Source organism: Epinephelus fuscoguttatus, linkage group LG1, assembly GCF_011397635.1.
Source record: "Epinephelus fuscoguttatus linkage group LG1, E.fuscoguttatus.final_Chr_v1".
Classification (NCBI taxonomy): Eukaryota; Metazoa; Chordata; class Actinopteri; order Perciformes; family Serranidae; genus Epinephelus; species Epinephelus fuscoguttatus.
This window is the reverse complement of record NC_064752.1, coordinates 16,859,851-16,877,305: the sequence shown is the minus strand read 5'-3', so window position 1 is coordinate 16,877,305 and position 17,455 is coordinate 16,859,851. Positions and strand designations below refer to the sequence as shown.

The following is a 17,455-nucleotide window of genomic DNA, read 5'->3' as shown; positions in this document are numbered from 1 at the left end:
TTTGTTTTTCTTTCGGTGGCATAACTAAAAACAGTAAGGCAGAGGACAAAGGAGCTGTGAGGACGGTGTGGCTGAGTATGAGCATGGCGAGGCGCACGTGCATAGCTGCTCTCTAATTAGCTAAAAACAAACTGTTCCAACTTTTGCCCTGTCCCAACCAACCCCTCTCTCTTCCCTACATACTCCGATTGAATTTACATTTGTGTGTACGTGTGTGTGTGTATATGCACGTGTTTGTGTATTGTCATGTGTTGCATTATTTTATACTTTGTTTGGGAAAATAAGATAACATGTCAATGGTGAGACTGGTTTGGTGGCCAGGGGGCGTTGTGCATGATCCCTCAATATATCTCAATATTTTTTCAAGTAATAAACAGTAGATATTAACATTTTTTATCAATATTTATTTTTCAATCAAAGGAAAATGCACAATAATCAAAGTAAAATATTTGTAAAAAAGCGTAGATTTTAATAGCTGAAGCACAAACAGCAAAATAAATCTCAATAAATAAATAAATATCATTTACATTCACATTTATACCATACAAAGCAATAGAAAAACAGTTATCAAAGTGTTTCCCCTGCGATGAATGCTGCCACCTGGTTGCCACCTTCTGGCTTCAGTTGGATGAGGTTTTAGTTTTTACAACATAAATAAAGAAGCGAAACAATGCTGAGCAGTATTGTGCCTAAACGTGACACCTGAGCGAAATAAAAACCCCAAAAAAGGGCCCTAAGCATTGTTGACAAAGACCATCTTGAAGCCTCTGATGGTGGAGTTCATGTTGGAGAGCGCCAGGCTGGCCTGCAGCATCTTTGTTCCCACCTTGGCGGGGGTGAAGGTGATGCATTGCTCTGCTTTTCCTCCTGGAGGCAGTGACAGCATCCTGCAGAGAAGACATAAAAGAGTTCATAAAATGTTGACGTGCTACTTCTATGCATTGACCATGAATGCCTGACACTGGCCCCTGTTTGTTTGTGACAGTTGAGCTTTAATTATAACCCTGTAAATGTCTTAATCACTTCAATAACTCTGTCTGTGTCTGTAAATATTTATCAGCTCTGCATGCACGCAGCAGTGGAACATTTTGTCTAGAATTCCAGCCACGCCTGCCTAAACACAAACATAAGCAGAACAATACAAGTGTAACAAGACTACATTCTTTCTGCAGAGACACACTGTGCTGTCGTGCACTGTCACACACACTGACACTCCTATATTTGCGCATTCCACAGCTTGTTCGTTTTAAAGTTATTCATGATGTTCAAAAATCACTGAGGTCATTAAACAGTCAGCACACACATGAGACAGATGAAGACAAGAAGTTTGATTCGTACCTGTAGTGAGCCTTTCTCTGGATCAGCCCGGCCCCGGCTACAGTCAGTACTCCGCTCACAGGGTGAGAAAATGGGTTGGTGAAAGTCACTGTGGCGGTCTGCTCTTTGTTGGGCACAATGGAGTCTTCATCTGCAATCTGAGGGAGACACTTGTGTCAGCGAACTCTGGTTTAATTACCCCTTAAATAGCTTTAAAGTGAGTCAGTGTTAATATATTCTGTACGATTCCACAGCTCCTCACTGAGGGGAGACACTACAGGTGAAAAAACAGTTTTCATGCACTGGACATTTGGGGCAATTGTGCCTCTGTAACACGTCTCCTTTCAGGCCAGTGGGAAGAAAATGCCTAAAGCACACATTAATGTTTATTTTAGTTCAGATTTACTCTGGAAATTGATGCAAAAGGGCATATGTAAATTACAAAAATGCCTCCATTTCATATTTTAACATAAAATTTCAGAAAACTCAACTGCGAAACTTTGATGGTGATATTTGTTGGTTGAATTTTTTACCCTGTTTACCTGTAATGTCGAATTTATCTAAAACTGTGTGAAATTTTACACTACATACATTTTATTTATATTTTAATTTTGCAGAGGGGTTTGTTCATATATCACTCATAGCCTGATTTATGTTATATTTTATTCTTAAAAACATGGCAAAATTATTATTTTTTTATTTTTATTTTATTATTTATTTTATTTTACTTTATTTCATTTTTTTTTATTTCATCTAGTTGCTGCAGACAGTATTTTCTGATTTGACAAAAAAAAGATATCCAGAATTCTCTCTGTAAAAACATCTATATAATGAAACATATTCTGAAGATTTTTACAGAAAGGCTTGCTCATATATCATTCATAGTCTGATTTATTATTATCATTTTATTTTTTAATGGCTGCTGCTGCCAGTTTTCTTATTTGTGGATTGATTAAAAAAAGATATCCAACATTCTCTCTGTAAAAACATCTGACTCTTAATGTGTCAACAATATAAAACAATAACTCTGAACCTGGCTTTATCCTATGATCCGATTTCTGCTCTGGTATGTATGCAAAAATGTGCATATCTAATTAGTTGGTGCCCTGTTTGTATTTTTTAAATTCTTCTGATACAAAAAATGATTGTCTTAATGTAGAAATCAATTGGGGTCTCATTTATAAACATTGCATGTGCAGAAAACACAGCCTAAAAGAGGTGTGCGCTACGTCCTATGGAAAAGTTGTGATCTATAAAAACAGACTTGATGGGAGAAACTTTGACCAGTGCATATGAACATTTTGGAGACAAAAGATTGGGGGACACAGATGGGGAGGTGGAAGCCTGAAAGTTGGGTTTTTTGCAAAAAGACAAAATAAATTTCCTGATGTACCTGTATGTTGAGCTCTGGGCTGGCGATATTGAACTCCTCTGAGTCCAGGACCCGCTCATGACTGCCCATGTCCTCCAGGACCACTGCCAGGTTGATCAGGTCGTCTCCCACCACATCCTCATACTTGGCTGGGAGGATCTGCTCGTTAAGAACTTTGCCTGAAGAGACAGAGACATTTAAACCACAACCGTCTTTCAGAGGTGAAAATTTGAGTTTGTAGATGAATGAAGAGTGAACTTACCCTCCATGGGTGCCAGCTGTACGACACCGTGGGATTCCCAGAAGGTGTCTGAGGGGCTGTTGTTGTATTCTTTAGCCTGGGCGTTGAGATGCACCTTCATAATTTTGGCAATCTTCTGCTTGTTGAAGACTTTCACCGTGAAGCAGATGGGCACCCCGGCAACAGGAGCTTTATCCAGGGTCAGAGAGACCGACACCCCCTTGGATGAGCCTGCAAAATAAACACAAAGAAAGCTGGTGCATGAGATGATGTGTGTTTAAACAGATGACAAGTCAAATGAATGCACTGAGAATTCTAAATTACCTCTTGCTAACGTTGAGTCGTCTGACACTGTGGAGCTTCTTGATGAAAGTGTTGAAGTTGCGCCTGTATTTTAAAGATTGAAAGAAAAATGTGAGTATCTATGCCTCAGAGTGAACATCATGCCACCTCTCTAAGGAAGCACAAGACTGAATTTCTTACCTCTGATGTGTTTGTAGTCTCCTGTGATGTTCTGGTATCTGGGGAAGCCAACAGCTTTGGTGCAGATTAAGGATCCCACTTTCTCAGTGTCCTTGCTGTGGCTGACCACACGACCCTTGCTCATTACAAAATAGTGGATGTCGGCATTCACCTCGGCGTAGACAAAGGGAATGTCAAAAACCAGGTCGATACGGCGATCCTTGATTGCTTTGACCGGGGCTGGGCCGCAGCAGAACACTCCTAGGATTAAAAAAAGAATAAAAGGAGGGTTACAGTGATGTTCAGACAAGTTCAGACACAATCAAAGAAGTAAGAAGTAAAGTGATTCTCACACACCTCCGCTCCTCTCCTGGGGGGTCGGGTCCAGGACCTGCCAGCCATCCATTCCACATCCCAGATCCCGGCGAGTCATCCAGCACTCCACCCACACGTGGAAGTTCCTGATGAGAGGAGACAAATGTCATGAATAGGCTTCACAAAGCTAAATTAAATTCATTCAAGCTGGGGTCACTGCCACAAAAAAGTGAAGTCACCACTGACCATATGCTGTCTTTGCTGATGTTCAGCTTCTGCCCCGTCTCACTGTAGAACTCCTCGATCCTCAGGTTGCTGTTGGTGTCGTGAGCGGAGTTGAAGTTTGTGACAACGCGACAAGGAATGCCAAGAACTCTCATGACTGAAAGATGTCATTAAAAAAACAAGCAGACACAGGTGTTAAAAGACACTGATAGTCATCTCCGAACTTTTCGTCATGGAAAGAATTCTTTGGCATCCCACCAAGAGGGATAAGACATCAATCATAACATCATATTCTAACAGGTTTAGAATGAGTCACTGAAGACTGTACAAAAAGTACAGTGCTTGACGATATTTCTGTACATGATTTCAAAAGTTTGATGATATAATTACCTGTGCACATGACTGCTGCAAACACCCAACACTGTCCATACTTGACCGGACTGTACCCAGACTCAGCCCACTGCGTCAAGATCTCCCCACTCCCAGTCCACAGGGAGGGATTAACGCCTTGTTTGTAGTCACCTGCCCATTTCCCTTTCAGCACGCCGCGGTCGTCCTCGCTGTTGATCTGAACATAAAAGAGAAAATGAATGTCATTCTCTAACTTTGCACTTCAGTTCCCACACATCGTAAAGCAACCTGGGGCGTCTCACATCTTCCCAAGATGATTCTGATCTGCACAGTGGCAGTTTAACAGCTATTTCTGAAAGCCAGTTTTACGGCTTTAATTACAGCGTGCCTGCACGTGGCATTCAGTTTTCAGCACTTTTGCAGGGGGGGTATGTGTTTATCTGCAGAACAGAGTGTCCCAGTTCAAGCCGCAACATGTTTTTAATATGCAGAAGCAGCTGTTGGGTTCTCAAGAAAAACTTTGCGTGATGTAGATAACAAAGACAGTGATTATCTTCAAGTGTTTATCTACAAGTGTTGATACTGCGCCAGAATAAATGTTAGCATTGTGCATCTTTGCAAACTAAAGATGTGTTACATTTGTGCATTTCAGTTGTAGCAGATATGTTGAAACTTCACATTTGTTTATGTTTTAATTGTCAGTTTTATGTTGTGGCAGCACTGTGGTTAATGTGTGGTTAGGTTTAGGCACAAAAACACTTGGCTGAGGTGAGAAAAAGGTCATGTTTGGGCTTAAAATACCCAATTGTTGCAACAAACTGGGCTGGAAATGTCTCAACGTGTCGTTAAAAAGGTAATTTTGTTGTTTGTTGGTCTCAAACAGTGGTCTGCTGCCGTCTGAGGGTGTCACCTGCATGTATTAAATGTACAAATGTAACATATTCCAGGTTTGAAATGTATAATACCAACATTTTATTCAGGTGACTGGGCTGGTTTATACTCAATATGTTTGCACTCACCATGGCAGACACGACCCTGCTGATGTAGACAGGATTTTTTCGGTTCAGGTAGTCCCTTCGTTTGTTCTTTTTGTGCTGCGGGCTGACTTGCAGCAGATTCAGGCACTTCTCCAGAACACCGGGCTCAAACTTCACAGGTAGAGAGAACAAAGTTAGAGATTTAAATCAGGATTCAGTGACACTTGGAGCACATTCTAATAATCACTTGCTTAACTTGCTGTTAAGTTACCAATACGTGAGATCAGGTTTGGCATTTGGGTTTGATAAAGGTTAAGATTTGGGCACGTTTTGTCCCTGTTAATATTCGTGTGCACGTTACCAAACTGTTTCCCACATTTACTGTTTACCCTCAGGTCTTTCTGTTTGTTTGAAGTGCTGTCTTTCAAAATCCAATGCTAGGATTAAAAGTATGTACTGCATTTGGGCACAAGCAATACTTTACAGTGAAATACAATCCAATACGACAGCACTACAATGACTACAAGAAAATCTAAGAACACCTCCACCTTCGCTGTAAACAACCTGATGATTGTTTTCATTTGCAAAAACTGAGATCAACAGATATTGATTTCATACCTGATCAAAGGACCATGGTCTTGACACAACGTTCATCGCCGTCCCTATATACAGCAGCCCGGAGTCGTTCAGGATGTACTCTTCTCTCTGGTCCTCAAAGGGAATGTACACAGCATCCTCTGCAAGAGATAAACTTAGCTTTTATTTTTTCTTCTTATTTTGTGGCAGACATTTGCTGTGACAAATCTCAGCTCTCAGGTATGATTCATAAGCCCGTCACACAATACATCATCACTGTAGTGTAGCGATCACAATCCCATAAAAGGGACTGATTTAAGGTGATGAATGAATGCAATACATCATCATAAATCCATTCAGCCCTAAAAACCTTACCAATAAGTACATTTCTGCTTTGGTTTGCTGCAATATTATAAGCTATCACAACTTTGTGTCTGAAAAAAACATGTGTGAACTCCATCAAACTCACCACGACACCAGGGGTTGCAGAGCAGGATGAATCTGCCGAACGCACAGGTCTTCTTGTTGTGCGGACTGAACACGCACACCTGAAATCTGTAGCAGCCCACTGAGGCTGTGACAGGAGAGGTGATGTATATAGAGGGGTTGTTGGGGTTCAGGCCATTTGGGTCAATATAGGCTCTCCAGTAGGAGGAAGAAAGCTTCTTGGAGAAAGTGACCGGCAGGACCACATACAGGCGGCCTGAGGAGGGAGGAGAGAAATACACTTAGGCAAAGGGACTTACAGTTGTGGCTCAGACTGGCTGCATACAAAAATCTAAATTATGACTACCTATCATCACTTTGATCCTCAGACAGTCTGTCTTGGGGTTGAAGGCTCGGCCCTCCAGTTGCAAACTGATTTTGAACGGGGCTCCTCTTCGCACCACCAGGGCTTTGGAGCTGCTGAAGCCATCTGTCCTGTGTCTCTCCAGGTTTTCAGATTTTTCCAGGTCAACATTTTCTATTTTCAAATCTGCAAGAGAAGGAGAAAAAAATGAAGAAACTGCTGCAGAAAATAATGCATTCAGATGACACTGAAAACAGAAAGCTCAAACAGTAGAGTCAAACAATAAAACAAATCGAGCAGAGGAACAAAAATGAGCTTGCATTTGTGAAGACAAATCTCACCTTCCATTTATTGGTGCTTCTTTGTCAGCGCTTTGCGTTCTGCCCCTGCTGTTACCCTCCACCCCTATATAAACCTTTGCCCAACCCTCTCAAAGCATGTATCACATGGCAGCGTGAAAGTGAACAGTTCTTTTTTTTCAGTTGTCACTAAGGCCCTCAGGTCATGTGTACCAAAACATACTCCTCGAAAAGAGACACTCCTCCTCAGGACAATGTTGCACTCGTACAGTGTCTGCGTAGAGCAATATGAGTAATCAGACTCACCCCGTTCAGCAGATTAATGATTACGTTAGTTTGTTGGGCGTGAAATCTTGTTTTTTGCAACACAGATGTGGGACAGAGGCAGAGTTACTATTTTAGTCAGCACAGGGGGACAACTAACCCTAACTTTGTGTGAGGTAGATTACAAAGATAGCTGTTGCAAAATTTAGTTAGAAGAGGTGATTCAGGTTGTTGTGGTTAGAAAGTTGGCAGCGAACCCTAATCACCTTTTCTGGCTAATAGTTATTCACACAGTACGAGTTTTGATGAGTTTTGCATCAAACCACGTGTCTGTCCATCCTTTTAAGTCTGTGCGTGGTAGATTACAAAGAAAGCTGTTACAAAATTTAGTTAGAAGATGTGATTCAGGTTGTTGTCGTCAGAGTCGTCCCTGACTAAATCAATAACGAATGCCAATTACGTCCTCGGTTTGCATTTGAGCTCAAGTGGGTAGCTAAGCCTAAATACCTTTTCTAGGTATCTACTCAAATAGCTCAAAACAACTCTTACTGTATTTTTTCATATCATGTGGTGTTATGCCGTCATACGGCATGATGAGTTTTGCATCATGCCACATGTGTCTGTCCTTCCTTTTAACTTTGTGTGAGGTAGATTACAAAGAAAGCTGTTACAAAATTTAGTTAGAAGAGGTGATTCAGGTTGTTGTAGTTAGAAAGTTGGCAGCGAACCCTAATCACCTTTTCTGGCTAATAGTTATTCACACAGTACGAGTTTTGATGAGTTTTGCATCAAACCACATGTGTCTGTCCATCCTTTTAAGTCTGTGCGTGGTAGATTACAAAGAAAGCTGTTACAAAATTTAGTTAGAAGATGTGATTCAGGTTGTTGTCGTCAGAGTCGTCCCTGACTAAATCAATAACGAATGCCAATTACGTCCTCGGTTTGCATTTGAGCTCAAGTGGGTAGCTAAGCCTAAATACCTTTTCTAGGTATCTACTCAAATAGCTCAAAACAACTCTTACTGTATTTTTTCATATCATGTGGTGTTATGCCGTCATACGGCATGATGAGTTTTGCATCATGCCACATGTGTCTGTCCTTCCTTTTAACTTTGTGTGAGGTAGATTACAAAGAAAGCTGTTACAAAATTTAGTTAGAAGAGGTGATTCAGGTGGTTGTTGTCAGAGTCTTCCCCGAATAAATGGATAAAGAGTGCCTTATAAGTCCTGGATTTTGTTTTGTCTTTAACTTAATATCCTTACTCTTCCCTGTTTTAGGTTACAAACCCTTGCTAGATTACAAAGGCTCAATCCTAATACACCCTGGTTCTTCAACAGGTGGTCCATGACCCCTAGGGAGTCCTCAAAGCTCCTGCAGAGAAAATACTCTTGCAGGTAGGCGGCTGTCAGGGCGGTTTGCACACAGAGGTATTAAAGTCCCTTGATATCAGTGCAGACTGGCAGGGGGTCAGCCCTATGTTCCCACAGCTCAATGTTCCCACATTTCTAAGTTTTTTCTCAAAATTAGTCCCCATGTTCCCACATTTCTTGGACATTTTCAAAATTAGGTCTTGTGTTCCTACATTTCCCTTCAATTTAAGCCCTATCCTCCCACAAGGTTTAGGGTTAGGGGGGATAATAGGTTGGGTCTAATTGGCTACCAAATTGGGAGAAAGGAGGATAAAATCTGATACAAATTTATGAAAAAGGAAATGTGGGAACATAGAGCTGTGGGAACTAGTGTTGCACGGAGTATTCCAAACGGTACTATACTGCATTTGGAAAATATCGGTACTTTGAAATTGATTCAGTTTATTCATTTAGTTAATTTATTTTACTCATTTATGCACATAAACACTTTTCTTGTTTCTATTGGAACACAGATTGCACAAGTGGTGTGTATGACAACACCTGTATCAACATTCGCAGCTGGCACACGTGAAAAAAGAGAAAGTCTGCCTCGCAAAGGGAGACAACACGAGACAACACCAACTTGGTGGAACATTTGAGCAACCAAACCGTGACGTCCGTACCAAGGTACTTACCGAACCATGATTTTTTTGGTACCGTTACACCCCTACTATTTATTGCTCTAAAGGTTTGTATCCAAAAGGACTTTTCCTTAGGAAAAAGTACCGAAAAGTATCAAAATTCATATTGGTATTGGTACCGAAACAAAGATTTTGGTATCGTGACAACACTAGTGGGAACATAGGGCTGTGGGAACATAGGGCTGTGGGATCATAGGCACGCTCCCACTGGCAGGGTATGAGCAGGGGTTGCTAACGTTAGCCTACAGAGCACTGCTCGTGGCCTGGTAATGAAGCAGTCCTCTTTTTTATTTGATGCTTTATTTGATTGACTGATGTCATGAAACTTAAGTTGTGAACGAATCGTGATACTCTTCTATCTCCATCAAATTGGCAAACATCATTGGGATAATACAACACTGCCACAGTCACGTCTATTTAGGTTAATGCCATTGCCTACTGTTGATGTAACAGGATCTTAAAAGGTTGTCCCTTTTTGTAGGGGAAGATTTCAACCCCTACTCCCAGTAACCCTGTTCCAAAGGGCACAGAGGCACTCTAAAATGAGGGGTAGGGGTAAAATAAGAGATGTGATTCAGCCTTAGTCTGACTTGAACAACAAAAGATCATGCACACTGTCAAAGCTTCACAACTAAAACTGGATTTGGCATTGTTTTGATCTATTTCTGAACTCTCTCAAGTCTAAAAGGCAAAAAGTTGTATTTCCTACTTGTCACTTATTTCAGTACAACAGGGTTTTAAAAGATACAGGCACACACTCATGCACAACTGGCATATATCTCTCTCTCTACACGCATGCACACCCTTTATTGCCTGCAGCCTTGGCATTGTTGCAAGGTTACAGTGTGTTATTGCCCACAACAGAAGTCTTACAAGTGTTTCAGTTGATGTTCAGGCTTGCTTCAAAGATGACTGACAGGTTTGTACAGTACATTAGGTGAAAGGCAATTTGGAAAATAAACACTGACTTGAGGTCACGACAGTACGTCTGTTGCTCTATATATTCATCAATCACTGAATGTGATTGATAAATTTATTAAAGCCATTTAATAAATTTAAGACCTGTATGTGGGTATAGCTTTAGGGTTTTAAACCACTAACTGCGTGACTCAATGAATGACAGTATCAGTATGTCAGTTTGCCGGTCCACCACTGTGGTCCACACTGAAATATTACAACTACTGGATGGATTGCTATGAAATTTTGTATAACTACAATGACTACTAGCAGTTATATGCCTCTTTATACCAGTCAAGTTGCATGGATGCTTCATACACATCTTCTCCCCAGCAGCACAGAGGACCTACACAATCAGCACAGTTTCAAGATGGACACCCAACATTAGTGTCACCAGTTCAGTATCTGACCAAATGTCTCCCTTTCTGTTCCTGAGTTATGACAAGGAGTAATGACCAGAAAAGTGTTTTTGCAGAACATTATGATGTCACAGTGATACTGACCTTTGACCTGTTGGATATATGACATCATCACTTCATCATTTTATCCTATTACACATTTGTGTGAAATTCTGTAATAATTAGTGTATGAATTCTTGAGTTATGGCCAAAAACATGTCTTGTGAGGTCACAGTGACCTTTGACCACCAAATTCTCAACAGTTCATCGTTGAGTCAAAGTGGACGTTTGTGCCAAATTTGAGGAGACTCCCTCAAGGCGTTTTTAAGATATCAGGTTCACCAGAATGAGAGGGATGCAAGGTCACAGTGACCTTGACCTTTAACCACCAATTTCTAATCAGTTCATTGCTGAGTCTAAGTGGTTTGTACCAGATCCTAAGAACTTTCTTAAAGGTGTTCTTGAGATATCACGTTCACGAGACAGATGAGGTCACACTGACCTTGACCTTTGACCAACGACCACCAAAATTTAATCAGTTTGTCCCTTGTTTGTATGGATGGATGGACACCAGCACAGAGGCATAACAGTAATGGTTCCTTGAGCAGTGGTTCCCAACTGGTTGAGCCACCTGGTCCACATTCTCCTAAGTCATTCAAATAAAGTGTTTTTTTTTTAAATCAATACTTTAGCAATCACTTGCGGTCCATTCAGAATGGATCTGTGACCCACTTTTGGACTGCAACCCACCAGTTGGGAACCACTGCACTAGAGTATGAATCATAACTGACCGCCACTGAAAATTACAAATATTAAAACTGTTAAAAGTAACTTAAGAAACATATGTAACTGACCAAAAAAAAGCTAAATTAGAGAGTGAAGTACAAAATTTATAAGGTTATATAATCATAGTTTAAACAATGACCCATAATTTTCTGCATTATTCTAATCAAGAATGATACCGCACTACTGTGGGCAATATGCCATATTTGACTAAAGCATTTGTAGTCAAGGTCACAAGATGCCGCTTAATTCCTTTTGGATTAACACCAAATTGCAAAAGTGATGATTAAGCTTTTGAAGAACGGAAAATTGAAGCAGGTTTGACTGAAACAGGATTTCTTTCGGTCCTCATTAAATTATACATAATTATGGCACACCTTCGCTTTTCACAAACGTAAAAATTGGAACATCAACAAGAAATTCAACATGCCCTTGGGGCGTTGGTGGCTCTGTGGTAGAGCAGGCGCTCCACGTACAAGGCTGTTGCCGCAGCGGCCCGGGTTCGACACCAGCCTGTGGCCCTTTGCTGTATGTCACTCCCTCTCTCTCTCTCCCCCCTTCACACTTGTCTGTCCCATACATTAAAGGCTAAAAAATGCCCCAAAAAATATTAAAAAAAAAAAAAAGAAATTCAACATGCCCATCTGGTATTTCTTGTGCAAGAGCTGCAGATAAGAACTCAATGTCTTAAAAAGAGATTCCAGCAGTGTGTCACGTTATTATGACTGAGTCGGTGCTTCATTACAACACAGAATACGTCATGTTTCAGGCAGTCGTCATATGACCTGCAGAAAGACAGCTCTTGTAACAGCTGCTATTTTTAAAATATGTCATTATTTTAGTTTTTATTGATTGTGTTCACACCAAATCACTTTATAATGATACTGCAAACACTGACATCAGTTTCTGTTCGCAACAGATAACAGAACTTGAGTCTTACCTGCATTAAACATCTTTTGTCTTTTATTCTGTGGCAGCTGTTTTTAGCGACACACTTGTGGAAATTAAAATCAGACAAAACTGTACAATCACCCAGAACATCAGCAGGAAAACAATCAGATTTTTTAAAAAAAAAACAGTATTTAAACACACTGGTGTACCTCTTTAGCTGGAAACTCGGTGTGAGCTTACACACAAGAACATACACGTCATTGAATCAAACACTGACCAACAAGAAAAAATCCTTCCGTACAAACTAAAATCAAACAATAATTTTACAAAGGCAACATTCAACAATATTCAGAATATTCATAATTAATTAAAAAACAGAATGCAGGTCATATACTGTAGTGAGCTGGTCCATTGTGAGAAAAAATGTCATGTCTAAGCAGTAGTCCTTGGTTTATTATAAACAAGGAAGTCCGTTATGTCATGCCACACGTTGCTGTCATGGTACAGGTAGTTCATTGAGGACTGCAGTGAAGGCTGGAGGGTGTGAGGGTAATATTCAAACAGCCACAAGACAATGCCCCACACCAGCGTGGCGAAAAGGGGGAAGGGGTCGTGTTTAGGCTGCGGGATGAATCCTTTCTCTACGGCCAGCCGAGACAGGGCGAAGAGGATCCTGGACAGCAGGTACATGTTGATCTAGAGAGGAGCAAAGAGTTTTAATGAACTGAATATATTTACTTGAGTTTGTCTTGAGTTTATGATGACATGCTTGTTAATTTACAGATAGGATCAAGAAACGTGGCAACAATGAATTACTGGACTACAGACGAATCGTACCTGGCTGTTGATGTTGTTGTTATCTCCAAACACTAACCAGCCTCCAACACAGGCCGCCAGAAAGGAGTGAGACTGCAAACTCTTTCCCTGGCACTTCTCCTGCAGGGCTTGCAGTCCTTTGTACGTGAACACAAAGCATGCCAGGTTGCGAGAGTGGGTGTACGTGGCCTTTAAAATGGCTCTGAGCTTGTCCTTCAGACTATCAGAGAAAAGAAAAATGTGTGCAGATTTAAGAGATGTACGGAGTAGCGATTACACTGTAGCATTCCTTGCTCTCTGGCACCACTAAAAAACCTCTCTCCCTCTCCCAACTCCAGCTCATCCAAAACTCTGCTGCCAGGATTCTGACTTGGGCTGGGAAACATGACCTCATCTCACCGATCCCGGCTTTCTTACACTGGCTACCTGAGGGATATTCCAGGTAGGAGGTTCAACAAACCCTGAGTCTAACCCTGAACTCTGAGTTGATTTACCCTGAGATGGGAAACTCTGAGTTATCGGTTCCAGAACAGCTGATTTGAGTTAGTTCAGTCAACTCTGAGTATGTTCACTCTGAGTTAAGCCGACAATGAAAAGCCATCATCAATGGAGCTCCGACTCCACGATTCACCATGGCAACAGGTAAATAAAAGACAGCGCCTCCATTTTAATCCAGTGGATGTAGAGATATTAATACATGTGTAGCAGACAGTGCACGTTTATCTTTAAAAGAGCCTGAGTCAGAGCGAGGAAAGTGTAAATAAGTTAATCATAAAGTTAATAAAAAAGTTTTATTCAGAGTTGTCTGTTTATTCATCATTTATCAGACTTACATAATTCTTCATGAAGATAAAGTGACTGTGTATCAGGCTGTAGATACATTAGGCTACATTATATTAATTATATACAATAATATATTTGTTCAGATTTAATCTGATGGGGAAAAACACAGGAGGCAGCAACTGAAAAATAGGAAGATTTAAAACATATAGGCTAGGCTATAGATCAGAGACATAAAGACATGACTGTAAACTCACAGTCTGACCCAGTAATAATATGTTTGGTGATTTGCACTTGAAAAGACGTTGAGGTTAAAATACAGTAGATTTTAAAATGTTGCACATCTATTTGTATCTTGACTCAACAGCATTCAGTGACTTTATTTCAGCTACATACGTAGTAAATTTAAAGACAGTGAAACGCTGCACCATTGCTCACTCAGAAATATTAACATATAATCCCCAATATTAGGTATAGGAATTATGTTCCATCAGTGCGACCAATGACATCAGTGACAGAGATCATTAGTCATTGATACTACGTGTCTATACCGATTTTTAAAATTTAAATAATTAGACCTACACATTATGTGCAATAAACATTTGGGAGCTGCTCTAACAGACTGACAGTCTGATCCTTGTGCACAGTGTTATAAAAAAACAATAAATATAAAAAGGCCAGAGGTTTGATTCTGAGCTGAGGATGAATTCTCGCTGTGTAATATTTGAATATAAAGACAAAAACAGATGTCCAAAGAAATGATTAATGTGCATAAATTCAGTAACTTAAGACAGTCCTGAGGAACAAACTAATATCCAGCAGGATTTAGACTGTGACAGAAGGTAAATCTCCGCTAATTAATGCGCTTCGATACAAGCTTTGACACGGACTGAATGAATGAGGAAATGAAACAGCGTGTAAGAGGGAGGAGACAGAGAAAAACTCAGGGTTTATTGAAGAAAACCTGTCAGCAAGCAGGTTAGGTTCAGAGTCTGTTACCATGGTGACTGACTCAGAGTTTCAGTTACCTCTCTTTCTGGAACGGATAACTCAGAGTTTCCCTCATCTCAGGGTTAACTTACTCTGAGTTTTCACATAACCCGCTTTCTGGAATACCCCTCTGGCCACCCTATATGAACAACAACAGTGCGAAAACTCAAATTTCTGATGTCATCAAGTATAAGGTCTGGAGCTTCTCCATAGACAATGGATTAGGAAAGTAGTTATAGATGACACTGAGAGCAGCCAGGGGAATGCTCTGAGTATGTTTGAGAGATGAGAACATTACAGAAGTATAAAGTTAATTTGGGTATAGAAAAGAAAACAAACATCCTGTGTGTCCACAAAATGAGGCTCCCATTCACTGTCTATGGAGCAGCAGACTTCATATTTAATGACATCACAAGTGTGAGACTTACTTCTCTGGTTTCTGACTTCAAGAGAGAGCAGCTTTTGTTCACAAATATTGATTGAACTCTTCAGAGTAATGGAAATAACATATTGGAATTCTTAATTTAAGGGGTCTTCCCCTTTAAAAAGCCATAACAAGCCTTGCCCCAGGTTATTATCAGATCTCTTACTGCCCTATGTTCCTTTCCGGACCCTGAGATCCTTGGATACGTTGTTCCTTTTCGTTCCAAGGTCCAGATTTATTCATAATGGTGATAACGCCTTTGCAGTCAGGGCCCTTACACTTTTGAATGACCTGCCTCAGGATATCAGGGTTTCAAGCTCTGCCTCTTCTTTCAAATCACTTTAAAAACTGACATTACCGAAATTGCTTTTCAGAAAGTCATTCACAGTATGCTTTTTGTTAGGGATGCACAACATTGGATTTTTTGCTGATATCCGATATGCCGATATACAACAACTTATTTGGGCGATAACCAATACTGACATCGTTACATCCACTTTTTTCCCACCTAACATTAGTGATCATCAGATCTCTTCTATAGTGGAATTAACATCATATTATGCATGTATACTTGTATCGTGATGGCCCACCAGCAGGGACATGAAACAGAATGCATTCCAATGTATGTAACATTCATCCATTGTGCAAAAACAAAAGCATGTTGGCCGATTCTAATCTTTCATTTTAAAGCCAATATCTGCCTCTATCAATGACGTGCCGATTCAGTTGTGCATCCCCACTTCTTGTCATTTTAACTTGGTTCACTTAATTCTCTAAGTGTATTATATGTGCTCTGTATTTATTGTAAAGCTCTTTGTGAATGTCTTTTGACAGATGCTATATACTCATATATTTTCGGACTGCCCAAAAATACAGACATTCTGGAAAAACGTTCAAGTAGAAATGGAGAGAATCCTAAACCTGGACATTCCCTTGGACCCTTGGATGTACTGCCTGATCACCTGTTCACCACAAATGAGTGTTATATACTGCACATTTTCCTGCTTAACTCTCCTACGACTGTCACATGGTTACAAAAAGTCAAACAAATTTTCATAATGGGAGTGCATGACAGCTCAGCTACAACTTAAACTCCCCACTTTCAAAAGGAGTTGGGTTTTTTAAATTATTATTTATATTTTGACGTTAATTCTTTGTGGATTCACACAAGTATATTTGTATGTACATGTATGTATATGTTTAATATGTATGCATGTGAGTAATGCTTACACGTATATCATTATGTCCATGGAGGGTGTACACACGGGTTGCTGTGTGTTTTCTAATGCTGTATGATGAATCTTCATCCACATGTGCATTTATGTTAGGTAAAACACACTCTCAAGGAGAGTTTGTTCTTCAATATAAATGCTTGTTCATTGCTGTTGAGGGCAATAAAGTTTAAAAAAAAGAAAGATGCTATATACATTAAGTTTATTATCATTATTGGCATAAGCAGTAGTGGTAGCAATATTGTTGTTGCTGTTGTTGTTGAATTGCAAGGTGCTGTTTCTTACCTGCCACTTCTGAATAAAAATGTCATTACCAGGGCATGTGGAGCTCTGATTTTGGCCCCATATCTGGAAAACAAACACACATTATAATGTCAGTGCTGTCTGGAAACACAAGTGGCTATAAAAAAAAAAAGTCAAACATCTCCAGTGCTTTAGCAGAGTGAATACAACCTGCTGCTAAAATTAGTTGTTGCCTAAAGTTAGCACTGCGGCTGCAGGCAGCTAAAGCTAACCACCACTGTAGCCCTACAGCTGTTAGGACCTGTTAGCTAACTAGTTAGGTGCTAAGTTAAAGAAGTAAACTCTGGTAGCTTAGCTAGTTAGCTAATGTACTGACAGCTTCACTCACACGGCGCCGTTTCTGAATCCTTTCAGCACCGCCAACGCCGCTTTGTACTTCTGTTGCTGCAGCAGGTTATTGATGGTGTACAGAAGAGTATTAATCAGATCAGGACCTGCCATGACTTTCAATCAGAGCCGACCGGACATCAAATCAAGTTACACACATACGAGCCAGAGTGATGTGTCACAGCGAAAACCCACCGTGGTGCAACATTATAACTTAGGTTCCCATGTCAGGGAACTATGGTGTTTCTGACAGTAGTGGAAAATAACTAAGAACATTTACTTAAGTACTGTATCTAAGAACTGTTTTAGGGTACT

The 17,455-nt window shown here is 40.3% G+C and overlaps 2 protein-coding genes across 2 annotated transcripts; both read right to left on the bottom strand.

Moving 5' to 3' along the window:
- Positions 1-383: 383 nt before the first annotated feature.
- Positions 384-7,114, bottom strand: tgm5l (transglutaminase 5, like). The gene is made up of 14 exons (XM_049586000.1): positions 6,968-7,114; positions 6,630-6,812; positions 6,306-6,539; positions 5,879-5,997; positions 5,303-5,431; positions 4,323-4,500; positions 3,954-4,089; positions 3,750-3,853; positions 3,414-3,653; positions 3,255-3,317; positions 2,952-3,161; positions 2,711-2,868; positions 1,339-1,475; positions 384-887 (listed from the first exon to the last, which is right to left on the bottom strand). The coding sequence occupies exons 1-14, from the start codon at positions 6,972-6,974 to the stop codon at positions 734-736; spliced, it is 2,052 nt and encodes a 683-aa protein (XP_049441957.1). The 5' UTR covers positions 6,975-7,114; the 3' UTR covers positions 384-733.
- A 5,206-nt stretch (positions 7,115-12,320) lies between these two features.
- On the bottom strand, positions 12,321-17,305 carry pxmp4 (peroxisomal membrane protein 4). The gene is made up of 4 exons (XM_049589427.1): positions 17,142-17,305; positions 16,796-16,858; positions 13,106-13,304; positions 12,321-12,964 (listed from the first exon to the last, which is right to left on the bottom strand). Exons 1-4 carry the CDS (start codon positions 17,252-17,254, stop codon positions 12,701-12,703), a joined length of 639 nt encoding a protein of 212 aa, XP_049445384.1. The 5' UTR covers positions 17,255-17,305; the 3' UTR covers positions 12,321-12,700.
- Between the last annotated feature and the right edge of the window lie 150 nt (positions 17,306-17,455).